The sequence below is a fragment of the Mustela nivalis genome (genome assembly GCF_964662115.1).
Source record: "Mustela nivalis genome assembly, chromosome: 16".
In the NCBI taxonomy this organism is placed as follows: domain Eukaryota; kingdom Metazoa; phylum Chordata; class Mammalia; order Carnivora; family Mustelidae; genus Mustela; species Mustela nivalis.
This window is the reverse complement of record NC_139035.1, coordinates 54,002,988-54,024,783: the sequence shown is the minus strand read 5'-3', so window position 1 is coordinate 54,024,783 and position 21,796 is coordinate 54,002,988. Positions and strand designations below refer to the sequence as shown.

The window sequence follows — 21,796 nt, the reverse complement described above, 5'->3', positions numbered from 1 at the left end:
GAGCTACAAAGATAGTGGCATGTTTTTTGTGGAGGGAGGAAAAAGAAGATAATTCCCTTTTGTGGGGGAAACAGCATGTTGTACATTTGGGGAATACTGTATTTTGTAAGAAAAAAGCAATGTGTGTGTTTTGTTTTCCTTAAAAGAGAAATATGTAATGACTTTTTGAAAAATGACCTTTCAGGTTTACGACGTACGAGTATAAGGTGTTTGTACACAACAGCGTGGGTTTTACACCGAGCCAAGAAGCTACCGTGACAACATTAGCTGGTCTTCCAAAGAGGGGCACCAACCTCACTGCGACCGTTCTTAACCACACTGCCATAGATGTGACATGGGCTAAACCAAGTAAGTTAGCGTCTCATGTCTTTAGTTCCCCTTAACGTATTATACCAACATGAATTTCAATTGGACGCATTAAAAAATAAAAACAACAAAAATCTGAGATGCTTGTGATACTCTTCAGAGCCAGACTCTGTCTCCCTACTTTGACATCCTTCTTGGGCCTTCTCGTCCTCTTCCATTCCTTTTGGTCGGGAAAGTAATTTCTGTCACACCAACCAGTCGTGATAGCAATGTCCGTGTGTTAATTTGCTAGAATGCAATACTGTGCACAGAAAGCTCTGCCCCCCATTTTGTAACTCAGTACTTATTAGCAAGAACCATTGACAGGATTGCAGTCATATGAGGGATTTTTCCGAGTGAATCATCTTCAGCGCTGGTTGTAGACAGAATTCCAACTTCACAAAGGAAAATGGAACCTGGACATCACCACTGGGCTTGCTTCAATAATGCAGGGGCCTCGCCCTGACCCTATTCAAAGCACACCTTTATGGGCAGTTAGAAGAGCTTACAGATGGATCTAATCTGCTCCTCCAATTTTAGAAACACAAATACTGAAATTTCAGATCTTGTTGGTCTGCAGAATAGCGTTTAACAGCAGACCTGTTAATTTGTAGTGATCCGTTATCACCATTAGAAAACAGCAATGAGGGGCCCCTGGGTGGTTCAGTGGGTTGAGCCTCTGCCTTCAGCACAGGTCATGATCTCAGGGTCCTGGGATCGAGCACCACGTTGGGCTCTCTGCTCGGCGGGGAGCCTGCTTCCCCCCCTCTCTCTCTGCCTGCCTCTCTGCCTAGTTGTGATTTCTCTCTCTGCCAAATAAATAAATAAAATCTTAAAAAAAAAACAGCAATGAATTTATCATGGAAATAGGTGTTGCAATCATTCTTAGAAATACCACTTGAGATCTGGCAAGTAGTTGAATCAAAACTTACTAGAATAGTACCACATATCAAGAAACATCTGATTCACAAATCCCCAAGTGAAATGTTTGTCTCATGAAAGAGAACTGTACCTGCTAGGGTAACCATCTATGGTTAGAGTCTGCATAGCTATAAAACTACTCTTGGCCTGGGATGACTAGGGAATAGTAATCATGTGATTTTCATTCAACCTTTGAGTTTTGTGCCAGCCTAAGACATGCTTCCTGTTCCATTTCGAAAGTCTGAGTGGATTTGCCTCCATGTTATATTTTATCAGTTGTAAATTAAAACCAGGATTAGGTGACATTAACAGTAAATTAAAATCTGTACCTGCTCTGTTGATCTACATTGCCACTAAATAACCCATTTTTACAGAAGACTATCACCCTAGGGTTTTTATAAAGTTGCTGGTTTCTAATAATCTGTGTCACCTCTGTTGGGATCTCTTAAGCCATTTAAATGGAAGAATGGAAATTAATTGATGCTTATGATTACCCTCTGAGACACCTCTGGGAAAAATACAAAGTTTTTATCTGGAGATGGATTTTTATGTCTGATATATTTGCATTCATCTCTCCCTCTTCCTCCCTACTTTACCCTCACCACCTGACTCATCTTAAAAGCCTGCTCATAAAGGTGGATATCCTCCCCCTCATCTGACATTTGAATACTGCTGCTAACATCCAGCTGCTGAATTTTTGCCAGTATGGGTCCTTTACGTTATAATTGCATGCCTGAAGTAAGCGTGCTTATAAAAACTGACAAACCTAATAGATCTGCAGCAGCTCGCTGAAGTTTCATTACCTTGGTAATCTGAACCTCTGACCTTCGGGATGTAGGTAATGCAATCTGCTGTTATTTCCATTCATACCTTAGAAATATTTCAGATAACTATTTGTGAGCACAAAGGTTAACTCTCAGAAGAGGGTCAGCTCTCCCAAAGCTTGTTGCATTATCATTTTCTTCCTTCGTGCAACCTGCTAGCCTAAGTAAATTAACTAGTCACTCCTCTGTGATAGGGCCACCTCTTTTTTGCAATTTTAATTTAAGTTGTTTCCTTGGTTTCCTGGATACGTTTGGCACATTGTTGAATATGCTAAAAGGCACAAAACTATAGGATGAAAATCAATTGGATACATTTATAAATATTTACTTATTAAAGATTGCCTTTCAAAAAAACATAAAAATGTATTTTTGAAAAACCATATTCTGTCTTAACTGTGACCTCTCCATGGATACACCATTCTGATAGCTGCGTATTTCTGGTAAATTTTTACTAACCACAGATTAACGGGAATGTTATTGAGCATTTTAGAAGGACTCATTTTGAATGTTTGCTTCACTGTGTGGTCTCACATGAGGTAAAAGCATCCCCACATTTCTTCAGTTCCTTTTTAGGGTTCATATAGCAAACTGGCAGCACACAGACCACATTTACTTCCCCATCCACCCTACGCTGTCTTGCCTATAGTATTTTTCTTAAGTAACATTTTTACAACATTTAACAATTAGAGGATTTTGCATAAAGATGATGATTTGGGATTGATTTGAAAAATCAAATGATTGGGTGAAATTTTTTTCACACTCCAGTTCTCCTGTGGGTGATTCCATCTATTCTCACTTTTTCAGATTCTCCTAACTAGGAAAATTACAAATTCCTATGAAGCCTTATGAAGGGATGATTTTAAAAAATAAACTTTGGAATCAGGGAAACTTGAGTTTGGATCCCAGTCCCAGTGTTTTTTTAGCGCTATGACTAAAGCAAGCCACTTAACCTCACTGAACCCTGGTTTCCTCATCCAGTATCTTTAAAATGTTGTGATAGGGATGAAATGAGATAATACATGTTTGGAACTTAATATATCATTATTTAGTATCAGTATAAAGTATTACTGTGTCTCTAAAATGTTAACAGTGTTGTCAATAGCAGTTTTACAAAAGAAAAAAAATTGGAAAGCCATTTCTAATAAGAATTTGGTCATGGCATTCAGATAAAAGGTTTTCTATGGTGAGTTGAAGATAGACAAAGAGGAGATGTCGCTTTGTAATGATCTAACTTGGCTAAAAGGTAGAACCACCAACCGTTGCATAGTATCATTTCCTACCCCCTCCCCCTTGAAGGTGGTGTTCCCCATACCCATCAACCTAGACACTACACACACTTACCAGCCTTGGAGTTACTCATGGCCTTGTGCCTATGTTCGTACCAATAAAATGTGAAAATAAATGATGTATGTCTTTGGGCGTCATAAGCACAAAACATTAGCTATGTCCCTTTCTGTTCTCTCTTCATAATTTCCCTGGGCAGAATGTAGACAAGGCGGTTTTCTCAGTTTCAACTCTGCAGACATGGACGACACCCTAAAGAGCCAAACCACATAAGAGAAGGAACCTGGGCTGTTGAAATAGAATGCCATCTGATTCACTCATTTGGGGGCTACTATGTGAGATATAAATTAACATCTGTTTTATTTAAGTCAACTTTTATCAGTGCCTCTTGGTTACCACAGTTCAGTTAACTCTCTCAGTCCCTGTTTGCCTATATGAGTTCACTTAAGGAGCAGAAGTTATCTATCCTGTTTCTATTGTTTAATATAGCATGATGAGTAATTAACATATCTCATATACAATTTCCTTTAAATACAGTTTTCTCCGGAGGCTATTGATGGGAGTTGGAACACAATGAAAGATTAAGTAGCTGGGAGGATTTCCTAAATACAGGTGATTGTTTCTGACGATGCCTAAGTCAGATAGAAGGCATGAGAAATCTCTTTGGGAAAGATAAGGAGCCTGGCTTGGGTCGCTTCTTTATGTAAGCAATTTTCTCTTGCAGAGTAAAGAATTTTTTTTTTAAGATTTTATTTATTCATTTGACAGATAGAGATCACAAGCACACAGAGAGGCAGGCAGAGAGAGAGAGGGGGAAGCGGGCTCTCTGCTCGGCAGGGAGCAGAGAACCCAATGCAGGGCTCGATCCCAGGATCCTGAGATCATGACCTGAGCCAAAGGCAGCAGCTTAACCCACTGAGCCACCCAGGTGCCCCAAGTAACGAATTTTTTAAGGAAGTAATTTGATTTAAAAAAAACTTTTTTTTTAACTCTACCCTCAAGGTAGGACTCGAATTCACAACCCAGAGATCAAGAGTCTCATGCTATACTGACTGAGCCAGCCAGGTGCCCCACAAGAAGTAGTTTTGGTTCCTCACATTTTCCAGGAAGTATTTGGTTAATGACACAAAGCTCTGCATGTTGAACTTGGGAAATTGAACACTGATTTGAGAATCTATGAGCAAGATACACTTCTATTATAAAATAATCTTAATGGGATCCTTCCAAGTTTTTACATTTGAACAAAATTACCTCCTCCCAAGGAGCCTGCTAACGAGAGATGTGTCTAAAGAAGTCAATCCTAGACAAATCTGGACACCTATTGAATGGAATGGTTTGCTGTAATTGCTCTAGATCAGGCCACAGATGTTTTTGTAAAAAGCCAGATAGTAAATACTTCAGGCTTTGTGTGCTATATATAGTCTATGTGGCAACTGCTTAACTTTGCCATTGTAGCACAAACACAGCAATAGATGACACCTACACAAGCATAGCTGTGTTCCAGGAACAGTTTATTATGGACACTGAGATAAAATTTTCATATAATTTTCACATGTCACAAAATACTATTCTTTTGATCTTTTTTCCCCAGCCATTTAAAAAATGTAAAAACCATGCTTAGCTAGTAGATTATTATAACCAGGTGGCAGTTCACATTTGACCTAGAGGCCAGATTTTGCCCATGGACCATCATTGGCTGACCCTAATGTAGATGCTAAAAATCTAGAGGATGTAATTGACATTAATAGTAATCTGTAGGGGTGCCTCTGTCACTCACGTGGTTAAGTGTCTGCCTGTGGCTTAGGTCATGACCCCATGATCCTGGGATCGGGCCCCACGTTGGGCTCCTTGCTCAGTGGGAAGAACTTCTCCCCCTGCTTGCTGCTCCCCCTGCTTGTGTGTTCTCTCTCTGTGTCAAATAATGTCAAATAAATAAATAAATAAAATCTTTAATAGTAATCTCTAAAAATAATCCAACAGCGTGTGAGGAGCATTACCTAAGTGCTTTAGCAAGAGGACTTTCAGCTAGCTCACCTAACAACCGTTTTAAATTACTTGGGAATCTATTACAAAGGAGAGGAAACTCTTGTATATTTGAGAACTGTTACAGCTAAGATCACATTTCTGACCAGCTGTTACAGCTAAGATCACCCAAAATGTCATCTAATAGCAAAAGTTATGTCCAAAGTTTATAACCGTCTTCAACTCACTGAGGTGGCCTGATTGATACACTACAGTTAGAGGAATACCTGTACTCAGATAAATTTATATGATCTAGAAAATATGGATTGCACATCATAGGATTAGAATATCTGAACAAATTTAACAAATGTTTTTTGTTGTTTCAAACACGTGCTAGCATGAACAGCTCCAAATCATGTATCTCTAGCTCAGATATTTGCACTTTGATGTCTAAGTCCACCTGGTGGCCAGAAAAACACTTCAAATTCAAGAAGTCTCAAGTGGAACAAGTGTCCATCCCATAATTACTCCTATGTTTTTTTTTTTTTTTTTTTTACTCCTATGGTTTCTATTTTATGTAATGAGATCCACCCAGAAACCAAAACCATAAATCTGAGATTTCTATAACTCTTCCTTACCCCTTCTAAACTCTCTGGGATGGCTTAAGGACCTTGGCACCTTCCATCTAGTAGATCCACCATTCCCTTGGGCCTTCAAGTCCTCCAGGTGGGAAAACAAAAGACAATTGGAAATGGCCAGTTGCTCTAAAAAGAGCACAAAGATGTAAGAAGCCCAGAAAATATATTCTGGCTATTTGACAAAAAGAGAAAAGACATGGGTGTTGGTGAATGCTAACTTTATCTTCTATAGTGATTTCTAAAATTAAATGCTACTTGTCCTATTAATACTATTGGTGGGTTAGTGCTATCTTTCCCTTTTTTTTCATGACTTCCTGTTTTATGTATGAATTCAGGGTACTGTTACTTTCCTTGACCTTCTTACCTGCCATTTTCAATGTTCGTTATAAATTATTATATAATTATTTTTACATAATCATTTTCTCTAAATAGTTTTTATTTTTATTATCAATTCTAAAACTTTCCCAGTCTTGAATTCTGGATCTTGATTCACCCTTTTTATCTTCTGGATAACATTATTGGGAAAATTTTACCATTGAAGTTAAATAATTACTCTTATATATATATGTATGTATGTATATATAAATATGTATATATACATATATATATATATTTAAACTTTTGTCCTGAATAAGAAAGTCTTTTTTTTGCGTTTTCACATAAATAATTACTTATATGTGTATGAAATTCTTGTATCAAAATGTTTTCCCTCAAAACCTGATGAAATTGTTCCATTGTCTCACAATATTTGATGTTCTGGATGAGAAGTCTGAAACTCGCCTGACTTTTTCTCCTCTGTAGATAATCTTCTAATGTTTAGCTTACCTTTGAAGTGTTAGAATGTTCCATGATATGTCTGTGTTTGGATATATTCTCATTATTTTGATCAAAACCGTATTATTTCAATTTATGGACATAAACCTTTATGTTGGGTCAGGTTTCATGGGGAATTTTATGTTCATCATTATTTATTCCATTTATTTTTTAAGTTGATTAGATATTTTTGTTCTCTGTCCTCAATATCTATAATTCTGACTTTCATTGATTTCTTCTTAGTCATTTTCCTCTCCATTCGTTCTTACTGTGTACTTTTAATCTGCTTTTTTCTCCTTTCCAGGCAGATTTGAATTCTGCCATTGCTTTTTATGTTTCCTTGCTATCTTATGTAAGCAAGAGCAGTTAACATCTTTGTCTTCATATCTGTCTTTTCATGATCATAGGTACATGTTTCATAGGAGCTCCCTTTTCATAAAGGCATGTCCCCCCTTTGTTATTTAAGAATAAAATGCAAATGTTTTCTAAAACTTCCATCTCATTCTCATAAAAGTAATACATATACACACAAATCTGCTTTTGAAGTTTCTAGACTATGTTTTCCCTCTCTCGTGCTATGAAGAAATCTTGTGACTTAATGTTTTTTCTCTTTTAAAAAAGGGAACTATATTCAGGCTCAGCTTTTACCAATATGCAGGGAAGGTGAAATTTACTTGGCTCCTCATTCTAGCTATTTCAATTCCAATAACATTCCTCTCTCAGAGGTAGACTCAAGGTCAGCAGCCTTTAATTTTGTGCTGGTCTATTGAACTAAGGATGTATCTTCTGTTTCTTAGACAGTTCAGTGACTTGGGAAGAACCCACGGAAGTTTAAAAACTTGTTTGAACAATTAAAAAGTATACTGTGCATATTCTGCTCCTAGAACTTGTCCTAAGATGACTAGGATATGAAGATATAATGTGTTTTCTACTATTTTTCTGTGTTTCAGACTCTGCACTAAATGAATGAATGAAAAGAAATGTTGAAGTAGATGTTGATGAGAGGCAAGATAATGTAGAAATCTGGTTAGAGAGGCCTCTATATTATGGAGTAAGACATAACCAATGGAACTCAATTGCCACCTTTTTCTATCTTTTGAGGGACTATAGATTTTGTTTTATTTCAAGTGGGCTGATATATGGTACATGGCTAATAATTTGCATCTAATGGAATTTTATCCAGATGTCAATACAAAATCTTTGTTCATCTTGAACTTACAGTGCTAGTCACAATATTTTCAATGTATATACATAAGTACATTGATTGAAACTTGATGGGAGAGATATCAGGGGTGTTTAACAACACAGGTAAAACCAATTTATAGTTTCCAGGAATATTTGAAAGCACTTCATCAAATTATATCTTTAACGCTGTATCTCTAACAAGAGTCCTCACTTAACAAACTAAAATACGACATAAACTTCAAACCTAGTACACTTTCCGTTATACCTCAGATGCTATTAATTAATGAGAAATACTATTGTAAGCCAGTAAAAAATAATTCTAATGAAAGAAGAAAGTTTTGCATTCACAGCACCAATGGCTTTGCTGTACTTGACTAACATCATCTGGGAAAATATTTATGGATATGAATAACCAGTTCCTGCCAATGTACAATAATTACCTCATTATTGAAGGTGCTTGCATGTTGTGACATCAGAGAAAAGAAAATCTTAATCCCCAGAGTCTTCCAAGTTTGTTACTAAAGATCTCTTACTATAGACTCTTCCAACCATACTGACATTCCAAACCTGGTGCTAGAAATAAGATCAAAGCAGTATTGTGTTCAGCATTCAATTTTTATGCAAGACTCCCAAGATCTTACCGAAAAGGGGTCCTTAAATGAAGTCAGACATCCTTTAAAGCCATATTCCCTTAAGTGGCCGTATGCTATGTACTCACATATCAGAGACACTGTATTTTAATGACCATAAAGAGAAAGGCCACATTTTCTTCTGTCTTTGGACTAGTACTACTGAACTATTTGGTTGCATACTTTTACATACAATATCAGGAGATTTTTAAATCAGCATTCCACCCCACAATCCTAACATGAACTGAGGTAATAGTTTCTGCTTAAGGTCTTTAAAAATAATACTAATCTAAGTAGAGCAGTACACTATGTAGTATACTTACACTATTTCCTACCTAAGAAAATGTAGCTGTTTTATGGTTTCTTTTTATTTTATTTATTTATTTATTTATTTTACTTTTTAGTTAATCTACGTACTTTTTAAATTTAAATTCAGTTAGCCAACATAGAGTAGATCATTAGTTTTTGATGGAGTGTTCAATGATTTGCTAGTTGCATATCACATCCAGTGCACATCAGATCTTGTACCCTCCTTAATGCCGCACCTCTCTCCTTTCTGCAATCCTTGGTTTGTTTCCCAGAGCCAAGAATCTCTCCTGGATTTTTCTCCCTCTCTGATTTCTTGCCATTCAGTTTTCCCTCCTGTTCCCTATGTTCCTCTGCATTATTCCTTATGTTCCACATATGAGTTAAACCATATAACAATTGTCTTTCTCTGATTGACTTATTTCATTTAGCATGATCACCTCTAGTTCCATCCATGTCAATTTAGATGGTGGGTAGTCATCCTTTCTGATGGCTGAGTAGTATTTCATTGTATATATGAGCCACTTCTTTATCCATTCATCTGTTGAAGGACATCTGGCTCCTTCCATAGTCTTGCTCTTGGGGACATTGCTGCTATGAACATTGGGGTCCATGTGCCGTATTTTCACTACATCCGTATCTTTGGGGTAAATACCCAGCAGTGAAATTTCTGGGTCATAGGACAGCTTTACTTTTAACTTCTTGAGGAACCTCTGTACTGTCTTCCAGAGTGGCTGTACTAGCTCGCATTCCCACCAAGCATCATTGTAGAAAGGTAATGTGAAGCAGAACTTAGAGCAAAGAAAGGAGAAACTTGGTAAAAGCAGAAAAAGAAAACAGTAAGCCTGTCTTTAAAAGGATGATGGTTGAGGAATTGATGAGTTATATTCGTGAGACAGTAAGTGATTGATTTTGGCACCCTTTAAACATTTGTCTACATTATTGAAACACAATGAAGTAGGAGAAAAGAATGAGAACCTTGATAAAAATTCAGATATCATCCTGGGATCCTACTGAGCAAATCCTTAAGGAGAGTATGCTGTATCATTCTACAACATCAACAGGATGTTGTCATAACAGGATATCTGTCTAACATTCTTTTAGGTAGCATTTAGCAATTTCAAAAATGCCTCAAGTTCTAGGATCAATGTCAGGAAATGCCCTGATTTGCATTAGCATAGACTCCTCTCAAGGATGATGTTGCTTAGAAATGGAAGTTGTTCCATGTTTTAAATACTTTATTTTACTCTTAGTTTCCTTTTATAACTGTTATGTTAGAGTTCTGAAGATTAGTTGAATAACTAATAGCATAATTAAATATTTAAAACTAGTAGCATAATTAAAATATTTAAAAGAAATTTAAAAGTTTATTTTCCTATAAAGGTAAGTTTCTATGTAATTAATCATAGGATGAGGGGAAGAAAAAGAAACTTTTTTTTAAGAAGTAAAAACCAGTGCCACCATAAAGAAGTCTCCATAAGCATTCCATGTCCCCCTTCTAGACACAGCTGAAGTTTATCTTCTGTTTTTTTTTCCCCCTGAGAAACCTTTTTAGATCAGGCACAATTACAGTATCCTGCATTTATCGTTAACAGCCTTTCAAGACCTACAAGGTGATGTTGAATATTACACACTTTTTTGGAGTTCTGCTACCTCAAATGAATCTCTCAAAATCCTCCCAGATGTAAACTCTCATGTCATCAGCCACTTAAATCCAAACACAGAGTATCGGATTTTTATCTCTGTCTTCAATGGAGTCCACAGCATCACCGGAGAAGTACTGTGCGCAACCACTTTCGATGGGGGTGAGTCCAGATTTCAAGGGACACTTGGCTTCAGAGATGCAAATGAAATTGATTGATTCTTGCTGAGGTTGAGATCAGTCATCCCTCCATTATAAAATTTCCGGTGTTGGAGGGAAGGGGGTTGGGGCTAAAATGCTTAAGTGCTCGCTGTCATCAAGTGGCAGATCAATACACAGTCCCTTAGAGACAGCAGCACAAGGCTCTAATAATGGGATATTAGCCCAGTTTGTTCCTGTTCTTTTCGGTGTATGCTGAGTTTGGAGCTGAGTTCACATCAATAAATGGTGACATTTAGAAACTTCTTTTTTTTAAGATTTGCTCTCAGAAGCAGTATGCTTTTCAAAACGACAGCCAGGCACCGTGAGGGCTCTCCCTGAGTCACCAGAAATGGTAGGTGGAAGTTCAGCCACTGAGAAAAATTGCCTATGACTCATTTCTAAGCCAGTTAGCAAGGGGGAGGAAGCAAGGGAAGCAACTTGTGAATCTGAAATGTGTTTGGAATGGTCTTTCTAATCTTTTTGGCTTTATAAAGTCTCATTATAAACATTATAATATCATTACCTCCCAAGCAAGTGTTCCAGGTCATTAGCAGAGCACTTTAAGTGTGGAACCCATTTCCCTTTGTGGTGCCAAAGGTCAACACCTTTTGTTTATAAAATAGAATGGATCACAAGGACAATTTTTCAGCTAGTTAAGATGGGTTCTTATGATAAAAATAGGTCTTTGCATAGTTATTTCTGACATGCTTGAATAATTGTGTAATTTAACGCCAAGCAAGATTTTTTTCCTAATGTTAGATTTCATCATTACCTATGGTAATCAACATTCAAAATCATTTACATAATGACAATATTGCATTATTGCTTCATATTGCTTGAGTTACAAGCTAGTAACATCAAATGATTTTTTACGTTCCACCAGCCTCAGCCTCAATGTATTTGAGTTTTATTTTTTGCTTAAGGAGCAAATTTTCTTTTTTCCTTTTTTTTCCCTGTGAGGTATGGGGTGAAGGGATGGGGAAAGAGACAAATAATAGATATGTGTTCGTGCTGCAGATGGGTGAATAATTTATCATCATATCCCACTGGTCACATAGTATTGAAGATTAGCACTATGCTGGTGGTATAAAGCATTTTACCACCAATTCTTATGGTTTCTAACTGAGAGTATAATAAGCCAATTTACAGAGGACTACAGACTGTGATAACTTCATCAGAGGAAAGCAGATAAGCAACAAACCCTTTGCTAAACCTAAATACTAATCTGCATTGAGTTTAACAAGTGCTTTTTCAGAGACAGCTGGAGTTTATTCAGTTTCTTCCTTTAATTCTAGAGCCTCAGGGCATGCTTCCTCCAGAGGTTGTCATCATCAACAGTACAGCTGTACGTGTCATCTGGACATCTCCTTCAAACCCAAATGGTGTTGTCACTGAATATTCCGTCTATGTAAATAATAAGCTCTACAAGACTGGAATGAATGTGCCTGGGTCTTTCATTCTGAGAGACCTGTCTCCCTTCACTATCTATGACATTCAGGTTAGAACACTGTTTTTTGATGGTTCAGTTTATAGGTATGTTAAATAAAACATGCTAGGCTATGTCTCTCGGTGGACACCTTCAGTCTTGGTTACAGATTATTTATTTACCGGGGGAGGGGAGAGAAAAGAGCTAAACTGATTAGGATTAAATCTATTTGCTGCGGGCAAACATATGAGTCTCTGGAGAGAAGATAATGGTAATATGGAAAACAATGGTGACGATATTCTCATCGGCAGGCAAAATGAGGCAAGCCATATATTGGCAGGAAATCTTGCCATGCAGTTTGCTTTTGTCCTGCCTGGTTCTTTTACGGCTATCAAAAGCAGAATCAGCCTGTGAATGATGTGGAGACATTTTTTTTTTTTAATGCCTACGTCCGCTGTTTACTAATTTAATATCCTCAAGGAAGTGACATAACCTGTTTGGTGTCAGTTATCTTTTTGGTAAGGACAATGGACTCCACAACTTAAAACATTCTATCTACCTCTGGCATTCCGTGATTCTGAAGGCAACAAGAAAAGTGACTATATGGCAGACAAGAATATATTAAAGGGTTTTGCCACATGTGTGGCAACCCTCCCCTATGTGAAAAGAGTTGTATTAAACATTTTTGCCTTTGAACCTTCTTTGAGACTCTGATGAACCCTTGAACCCTGCCCTGGAAAAACACGTTTGTATTTATGTGACAGAAGTCGGCTTCCACCTTCAGAATGCATTGACCATGCGAGGCCCAACTCACAGGTCTCTTGGAGATCTACTGACCTTCAAAATAGAAAAAAAATATAGAGACAATGAAAGCATTTATAACCAGGAACTTGTCCCCAAGGCGTTGGAAATCTTATTACCGTGCTAGGATGTAAAAGATAACAAGGCCAAATGTGGAAATTAATGATAAAAACAGAATGTTTCAGAAACTCAAAGTTTAGAGAGGAGGGTGGCAGTTTGGTAAGTTTTTAAAGAAACTGTGCTGATTCTAACGAAAGAACTTTGTAAATAATTTTCAAAAGACATTAGGCATAGAAATTTTGATGGCCACAAAAACTTTTCACTGGCTTTGTCCATTAAGTGCTACCTCTTTCATTTTCCTGTACCTTACTTTCCCGCACACTTGAAGGTAAAACCTACACAATCATCTGGCTACAACCAATGCTTTAGCCTCTCCTACTGCTAGGCCCACCTTCTTCAGAAAGCAAAAAGATATTTGATAAAAGAAGAAAGATAGGTTGATTGTTTTTCATTACACTCCGTGATTTCCATGAACTGTCCTGAGGCATCTAACATGGAACATGCAGTCAGATGTTCATGTCCATAGCTTTTCGAGTGAGTCCATATGTGCCCATACATCATAGGTAAAATTATAAAATAAAAATCATACTCAAAAAATCATACTCAAATTATAAAATCAAATTATAAAATTTTGCATTATAGGTAAAATTATAAAATAAAAATCATACTCAAAATAAAAATCATACTCAAAAAATCATACTCAAATTATAAAATAAAAATCATACTCAAAATAATCTTTATGAACAAGGTTAATTTAGGAAGGTGATAGAGGGTTTGCTAGATTATTCTCTTTGGGGCCCTTGTGGAGAAAGACATTGAGTCCTCAAAAGGCAACTTAGTCATTTGTTTTACCAGGACTCAAAATGCAATGTAAGATGAGATCACTGGGTGCTGTGTACACGCATCCTGATCAAACTTTCTGACCATACAGCAAGAGTTGATGTGTCAGTGCTTCAGGCATGTTCTACTCTGAAAGGCTTCACTCAGACATACTGACTTGAGTTGCTAGTAGCCTGACGAGAGAGCATTTTGATCAGATTTAGTACATGGAAAAAGATAAGGAGACAATAGACCAAATTAGAATCTAATACTTAAATTGTGTTATTAGGAACTAAGATAATCTTATCCTTGATAACTATATTTTTGTGACGCTCTTCACATTCCAGGAATACTGCTTGAAGTAGTTGTTACATCACTGGAAATTTGAACACCAAATACCAAAGATTTTCATTTACGATATCAAAGATGATTTGACCCCATTTAAAATATGCATCTAATTGATATGCCTAATACTTTAGAATTAAGGTTCTGTATGTTAACCTCCTCTGTAAAATAGCCAGTAATGAGAAAGCAGACACATAGATGCCAATGAAAATATCTACTTTTTTGAATAAACTCCTTTATGTATTTCTTTTTAAATGGAATAAGATATTTTTTTAAAGATTTTATTTATTTATTTGACAGAGATCACAAGTAGGCAGAGAAGCAGGCAGAGAGAGAGGAAGGGAAGCAGGCCCCCCGCCAAGCAGAGAGCCCGATGTGGGACTCAATCCCAGGACCCTGAAATCACGACCCAAGCTGAAGGCAGCTGCTTAACCCACTGAGCCACCCAAGCGCCCTGGAATAATATTTTCAATTTTTGATTCTATTTTATTTTTAATATGAAACTGTAAACCTTTATAATTTGTGTTTCATTCACATTATACAATGAAGCTCTTGCAGCAGAAAGCTGCTCTAGAGATGGAGACATGGAACATTACTTTAGTAAGGATGAGAAAAATATTGACAAATTTCTCCACACTCAAACTAAAAGCTTTCTGGAGAACCATTTGAATATAGCTAAGTAGTTTGGGACTTAGAGCTATTTAGATGATAAGACAATAAAATAAGTAAAATCCAGATCAGATATCTCATATCTTACCAGTTTGATCTTATTCCCTGATTGCCCTAACCCCCAATTCATGAACCAATGAAATGGACTTGTGAGGACTCAGTAAAATTTGTGCCAGTACCCATTATAATTTTGAGCACATATTATTTACATAATAAGTTCAGTTGAATTGATTTTGAGGTACCTCATTATGCACCATATATGTCAAATATTTCCCAATATGCATGAAGTTCTGTTGTCATTAATTCAAGTATATTTTAGGTTTCTTTGCCTTTAAATTATTTGGGGTTTCATGGGACATACTCAGTGTGGTGGACCTTGATAGTGTCCAAGTATCTACTAAATATTACCTCAAAAGTCAAAAGACTCTATTGCGTAAATAAGGATCACAACTTAAACAGCATCGTAAAAATATACCTCAGCTCCTATTTAGGTGTAAAGTGCCGTACGAATGAAATGGCATAACTACTACATACAGTAATGATTGCATTAGTCTTTTCTCATTGCCAGTGGATATTCAGAGGACTGCTTCACTCGTTCTCTGCACTAACATCTAAGCTCAGCCCTAGTGTTTAAGATTCCTCTGCATCCAGCTTTCCTCCTTTATTTATGTATTAGATGCTGAAAGTAAATTAGTGTTGGAAAAAGTGCAGATTCTCTTTGGCTTACCCTTTCATTGGGAACAGAATGATGTGGCTCTATGGATGTTCTACCAGCAATCTTCCGTACATTCATTTGTCTCTCCCCCTCGTGGCAGCATGTGTTCCTTTTGTGTTACTAATGCTTGATGGGCCCCATTTCTAGCCTTCATTACTCCACCCTCCTCTGTTTTTATTCAGGATAGGTGGCAGAATTAAAGGGTTAAATGATGATTTTCTGCTGTGATTAAGGTAAAAATACAATTGCAGCTGGAACCAATGGATATAAAAGAGCTCAGCCACACTGAAAGACTTCTCTAGGTTTCATTTTTCTTCTATTCCACATTAGCATTTAGGCCATTCGTTGTAAAGTGTCAAGACTTCCGGGAGATATCATCATTACACAACCTGGTTATAGATCTAGAGAGCCGTACGCAGTGATAACCTATTCTGCTTGCAAACTGTCACCTAAACATCTTCCATTCCTCAGCTGTGCTCCAGATAGATTACTATGTCTGTCTCTTTCTTAATGGTTGGAACCAGAGGCTAAACATCACCATTTTCATCACTAAATCAGTTGTCTTGAGCTCCTTTCTATATTCTATGCTGATTTGGTCCCAGTAGAGTCAATTGACATCAAAAATTAATATTAATAGAACTCCAAGAAGTTGTAGAGAACTAGGGGAGTCCTGTGAAATGAGGGTGTGTGGATTCAACCCATTGGCAGTCTGTGCTTTGAAAATAATTGGATGTATTCTTTTGTAAATTAATGTCTACAGGTTGAAGTCTGTACCAAATACGCCTGTATGAAGAGTAATGGAACCCAAATCACCACTGTGGAAGATACCCCAAGTGATATACCAATGCCCACAATTCATGGCATCACTTCAAGGTAAAATTTTTTGCCAGTTAATCTAAAGAGCTGATCATAAGCAATGAAAATTAAAAACCAAAGATTTTATCCCAGCAATGACAATCTCATTTTAAAAGTTGCTATAAAAATCTGTATAAAGCAAGAGGTACCTGGATGGCTCAGTCAGTAAGGCATCAGATTCTTGATTTTGGCTCAGGTCATGGTTTTAGGGTTGTGAAATCAAGCCCCATGTGGGGCTTTGCACTGGGCGTGGAGCCTAGGTAACATTCTCTTTCTTTCCCTTTATCCTTCTCTCCCCCGCCAAAAAATCTGTAAATCAGAATTTTTGTATTATTAGTTACTGATTTTCACTGGACACATCATCTAATATTTAAGTTTTAATATCCCTGATTTTCCAGAATTATCTCCCTTTATTTAGTAACCTGTGAACAAATGCTTGAAAGTACAAAATATTTTCTATATTTAAATGTGTCCTTAGTGCTCTCTTCGGCAGCACATACGCTAAATGTGTCCTTAAGTGAATCCTTTGGTAATGCAAAGAATATAATTTTAATTATGTTAGCTACCTTCTAAATTAATCTCTTTGAAAAAAAAAATAGATAGATGTACATATGTCAGATTGCCCTAAACCTAGAAACATCTATAAAATAAACAAGGGAGATAATCTTTGTATAACCTTTACCAATATCATCAGACTCTTGGTAGGATCTCCATTTGTTGCTGAGAAATAGCCATAGTTTGAAAATGAGTCTCTTTTCAATTCAAGTTATAATAATAGTAATAAAAAGATTTAACATGAAGTTTCCCAAGCCAAAAGTGAGATGACAATTGTTCTTGCCACATCAATCTGAGGCTAGAGAAAGAAATCTGAGTACTCCCACATCATTCTTTTCACCCACCCAAATGTATCACCCTTCACCATTACACATACGCCCACACCTCCCACATATACATGCTGACCAAAATAATTAATCTGTTCTAAGAGATTTCAATTCTGAAGGATTCCACTGAAACATATTGAAGTTTACATCTTTTTAAAAATCAGTTTAAAAATATCTCTACAAGAACGGAAGACTAAAATAGTTAGAAAACCCCAAGTAATTGGATGCTTGGCTGTTCAGGGCAAAGATCATATCTTGTCTCCTTGAATACATCTTTTATCCAACACTCTATATATACTCATCTAATTTCAGATGTGCTAATTAATTGATAATCCCATCAGATTTTCCCCATCTATCCACAGAATTGCCTACTCTACAGAGGCAAAATAATCAAACGAAAAAGCTACCAGCAGATACATTTGTGGCTATAATAATATAAGAAGAAAAAGTAATACAAAAAATGTATAAGGCATGGTTTTAAATTTTCAAGTTTCAGTCCACTGACTGGAGACACAGCCCTAAACAAATGTTTACAGAATAATGTGAAAAACACCATAATATATGTTTATAATATGCAGGAAAAACATAAAGAAAAAAACACCAAACTCTACCCAGGATTACCAGTGAAGGCATCATGAAAGATGCAACATTTGAGTCCAGTCAAAGAACTCAAGGAAGAATTATAGTTAGGTGGGTGGATGTTGTCAAATATCTTGTCTGTTAACATCCTCGTGACTCAAGCCTAGGTGAATGGCATAAAGAATATGTCTTAAATTGCATATCCAGCTGTAGGTAAAAATCTATAAGCTTTATTAGAAATTTAAAAATGCTTGTCTGTGTCTGTGTTTCCAGAATACCTTTTTCCTTTAAAAAGATTCCTGCAGGGCATCTGGGTGGCTCAGTTGGTTAAGCATCTGCCTTTGGCTCAGGTCATGATCCCAGAGTCCTGGAATTGAGTCCTGAAAGCTGCTTCTCCCTCTGCCTCTCTCTCTCTCTCTGTCATGAATAAATGAATAAAATATCTTGAAAAGAAAGATTCCTACAGATACTAGCAGAGGAACAGTATTTTTTTAGTTGTGTTTCAAATTTACTCTCAAATATACTAAGCTGATGGCAAAAACATTAAAAAGGGTGTTTTACAACAAGAGTAAGGAAAACAACAGAGCAGACAACAGAAGAGAGATTTTAACACAGTTTTGGAAGCAATATTTGGCAAGGAGAAACAAATGACTTAGTACAGTGGAGAACGTTTACAACCAAAGTGTTGGTTGGCAGAGGGAGATAATGATGGAAAACAAACTAATTTGCCCTGCAGAGAACCTCAGTATCTAAGCACTTACAAACTTTAAAGATAGTAAAGAAGAGAAAGATGTGTTAAGGTTCAAAGCTGGAATCATAGGATTAGTAAAAGTCTGAAAAAAACTAGTTAGAACCTATAATTAGTCGGTATTCTCCTGAGAAACAGAACCCAAAACTAAAGACCCAAGAAAGCAGGTGGTATAGTCTCTCAAAGGTTTGAGGATCAGGGAAACAAATGGGGTAGGTTCCAGTCCAAAGCTGAGAACAGGAGAAGACTTACTTGTCTTAGCTCAAGAAGTCAGGTAAAGAAAGGGAATTTCCCCTTCTTCAACCTTTCTGTGCTATTTGGATTCTCAGCTGATTGGGTAATGCCCACCTACAAGGACTAGGCAATCTGCTTAACCAGGTCCACCATTTCACATGCTAATCTCCTAGGAAACAACATCACAGATGTAACCTGAAGTAATACTTAGCCAAATATCTGAGCACCTTGTGGCTCAGTCAAGTTGATGCATAAAATTAATCATCAAAAAATTCAAGGTTCCTCACGTCCATATTATGCGTGCATATGTCTACTTCTGGCATATTCCACTCCCAGGAGATCAGAAGAGGATTCTCAAGAGAAACAAACAGGTTCATAGGAATTAAGGCTACCTAGGATCAGTGGAAAGCTGGGATGAAAGGCAAAGCTAAAACTCATGATCAAGTAGAAAACTACAGTTGGACTGATGAAAGCCTTTGTTACATTCCCTGGCATTGATCTCAAAAACATTGTGAGAAGAATGTTGAAATCTCCAAATATATTTGTGGCTTATCTATTTCTTTTTTAGAGCTATCCGTTTTTTGCCCCATATGTTTTCATGCTTTATTATTAGGTACATACATGTTCAGGATTGCTATGTCTTGGTAAATTGATTCTTTCATCATGGTGTAATATCCTTTTTTCTTTCTTGATAATTTTCTCATTATCAATCATAATTTGTCGATATTCAGATAACCACTTAGCTTTCTTTTGATTTGTGTAATTTTTGAGTGATGGGTTTGGATTGTTTCCTAGACAATTTAAATATTAGGTTGTGATAATTTGAGTCCTGTTAAAAATTTGAGGGATGAAATTTTGGTTTGCTTCATTTAGCAGGTAATCATATGGTTAACTTCAGACTGCAAATTCTGTCTTGCTTTGTATGCCCAGTGGTTCCAATGTCAGTGCATTTTTCAAAAGTTTTGCTATGCTGCTTCATGTCTGCTCCATGCGTGCACTTTTCAGTGGCTAATCTGGTATTTGTTTGAGGGATTATGTAATGGTTCAGGTCTCAAAGTCTTTGCTGCGATGCTTAGATTTCGTATAGGAAGCAACCATGCATGTATAGTTTGGAGTTGAGTCGGGACTTGTGTTGGTGCATACACAGAATTAGAAGATCACCTTGCTTTCTCTTCTGTGAGATTTCTCCCAAAATGTCTAGGTTTTCCAGATTTTCCTTGTACTTCCTCTGTGGGATTGGTTAAAAAGACATGGTTTCTTTTGGAATTTTGGCTTTCCAAGTTACCTTACATTTTATGCAAATGAGACTGTTTTGGGTGTGATAAGATGAGAGAAAATAGAAGGAAAAAGAGGGTTATTCTCCCCCACACCATTTTTGTTGTTGTTGTTGTTGACCACAGGAGCTTCTTGTCCTGGTTTCTCTGGTTGGAAAGAGGATTTTTTGGGGGGGATTTTAGATTCTTGTTTGACCAGGACTGCTATAGTGCAGCTCCTTGACTAGAGTCATCTTCAGAGCAGAGTCCAGAGGAAAAAAGGAAAAAACAAAACAGGGATTTCACCCACACTCTCTGGGTTATAAGGTCTTTTTGTACTCTGGCCAGAAAGAGGGTTTCTCACATAGATTTTTCTTTCCCAGTTCACAGTTCTACACTGGGACTGCTCTTGGGTTAAACTGGGGAAATAAAAGAGAAGAAACTATGACAAATTCAATCTTTCATCTTTTTTCCCCAAGTTTTAGCTCCCCTCCTGATCTGTCTCTGTTGTCTCCTAATTGTCTCTCTCTGTCTTTGTTAAACCTTTCAGAATCCTCGGATGGTTGTTTGCTGTTTTGCATACTTTTTAGTGTTGATCAGAGAGAGCGGTGGTAATAGGTCTACTCTGTATTGGCCAGCCACAGAAAGTCCCTCTCAACCACATACGTATTTTTTTAATTCTAATCCCTTTAGCAAACTTATTTCCTTTTTTTTTTTTTAAAGATTTTATTTATTTATTTGACAGACAGAGATCACAAGTAGGCAGAGAGGCAGGCAGAGAGAGAGAGAGGGGGAAGCAGGCGCCCTGCTGAGCAGAGAGCCTGATGTGGGGCTCGATCCCAGGACCCTGGGATCATGACTGGAGCCAAAGGCAGAGGCTTTAACCCACTGAGCCACTCAGGCACCCCCTTATTTCCTTAAAAAAAAAGCTTATTTATTTTTAAGGGAGGGGCCAGGGGCAGAGGGAGAGAGAATCTCAGCAGACTCACCACTGAGCAGAAGCTCAGTCTCTAGAACCCTGAGATCGTGACCTGAGCTGCAACCAAGAGTCAGACATTTAATTGACTGAGCCATCCAGCCATTCCAACTTCATTTCCTTTTTGTTGTTTTTCTCTTTCTACCTTCCTTGCTTCCATTTTTTTTTTTTTAAAGAAAAAACTTGATAGAAATCATTCACAACCAAATATTGGCAAGGAAAATCTTTCCTTTCTAAAAATGATTCATCATAGAAGAGCAACAATTTCCAAAGGCAACTCTAATGAGCAGCCACAGGCTGCCAAGCCATTAATCAAAATTATACCAACACCAAAGCAGTTAGCCTCCTATGTGCATGTTATTATTTGTGTAATTTTATTATACTTCTGGCAATGTATACTTGTTAGTTATGTTTTTATTTTGGTTCAAAAAAATCTCTTTTGTATTAGCAATGAGCAAAATCAAATGAGAAGTTTTCCAGAAAAATGTCAGCAGACTGAGTTAACTTCTATAGCACTTAGAACAACTTGGTTTCTAATAAAACGCATATTTCTTGGATTCTTTGTTTATTTTTGGTAGGGCACGGTTGTCAGTAACCTTTAAGTTTCATATATTTTAATAACATATACAGATAGTATTTCAGCCTGTTTGATTATATCCATGGAATGCATCAAGTCATCTTTGTA

General features: G+C 37.0%; 1 protein-coding gene across 1 annotated transcript in view; it reads left to right on the top strand.

Moving 5' to 3' along the window:
* USH2A (usherin) overlaps positions 1–21,796 on the top strand; it is a gene marked incomplete at its 5' end in the record, with an annotated part of 618,561 nt that overhangs the window by 405,406 nt on the left and 191,359 nt on the right. Inside the window, 4 exons of the mRNA XM_082703057.1 lie at positions 185–348; positions 10,503–10,712; positions 12,046–12,248; positions 16,346–16,458. Of these exons, the coding sequence (XP_082559183.1) occupies positions 185–348; positions 10,503–10,712; positions 12,046–12,248; positions 16,346–16,458 (690 nt within the window). The remainder of the gene's footprint in view (positions 1–184; positions 349–10,502; positions 10,713–12,045; positions 12,249–16,345; positions 16,459–21,796) is intronic.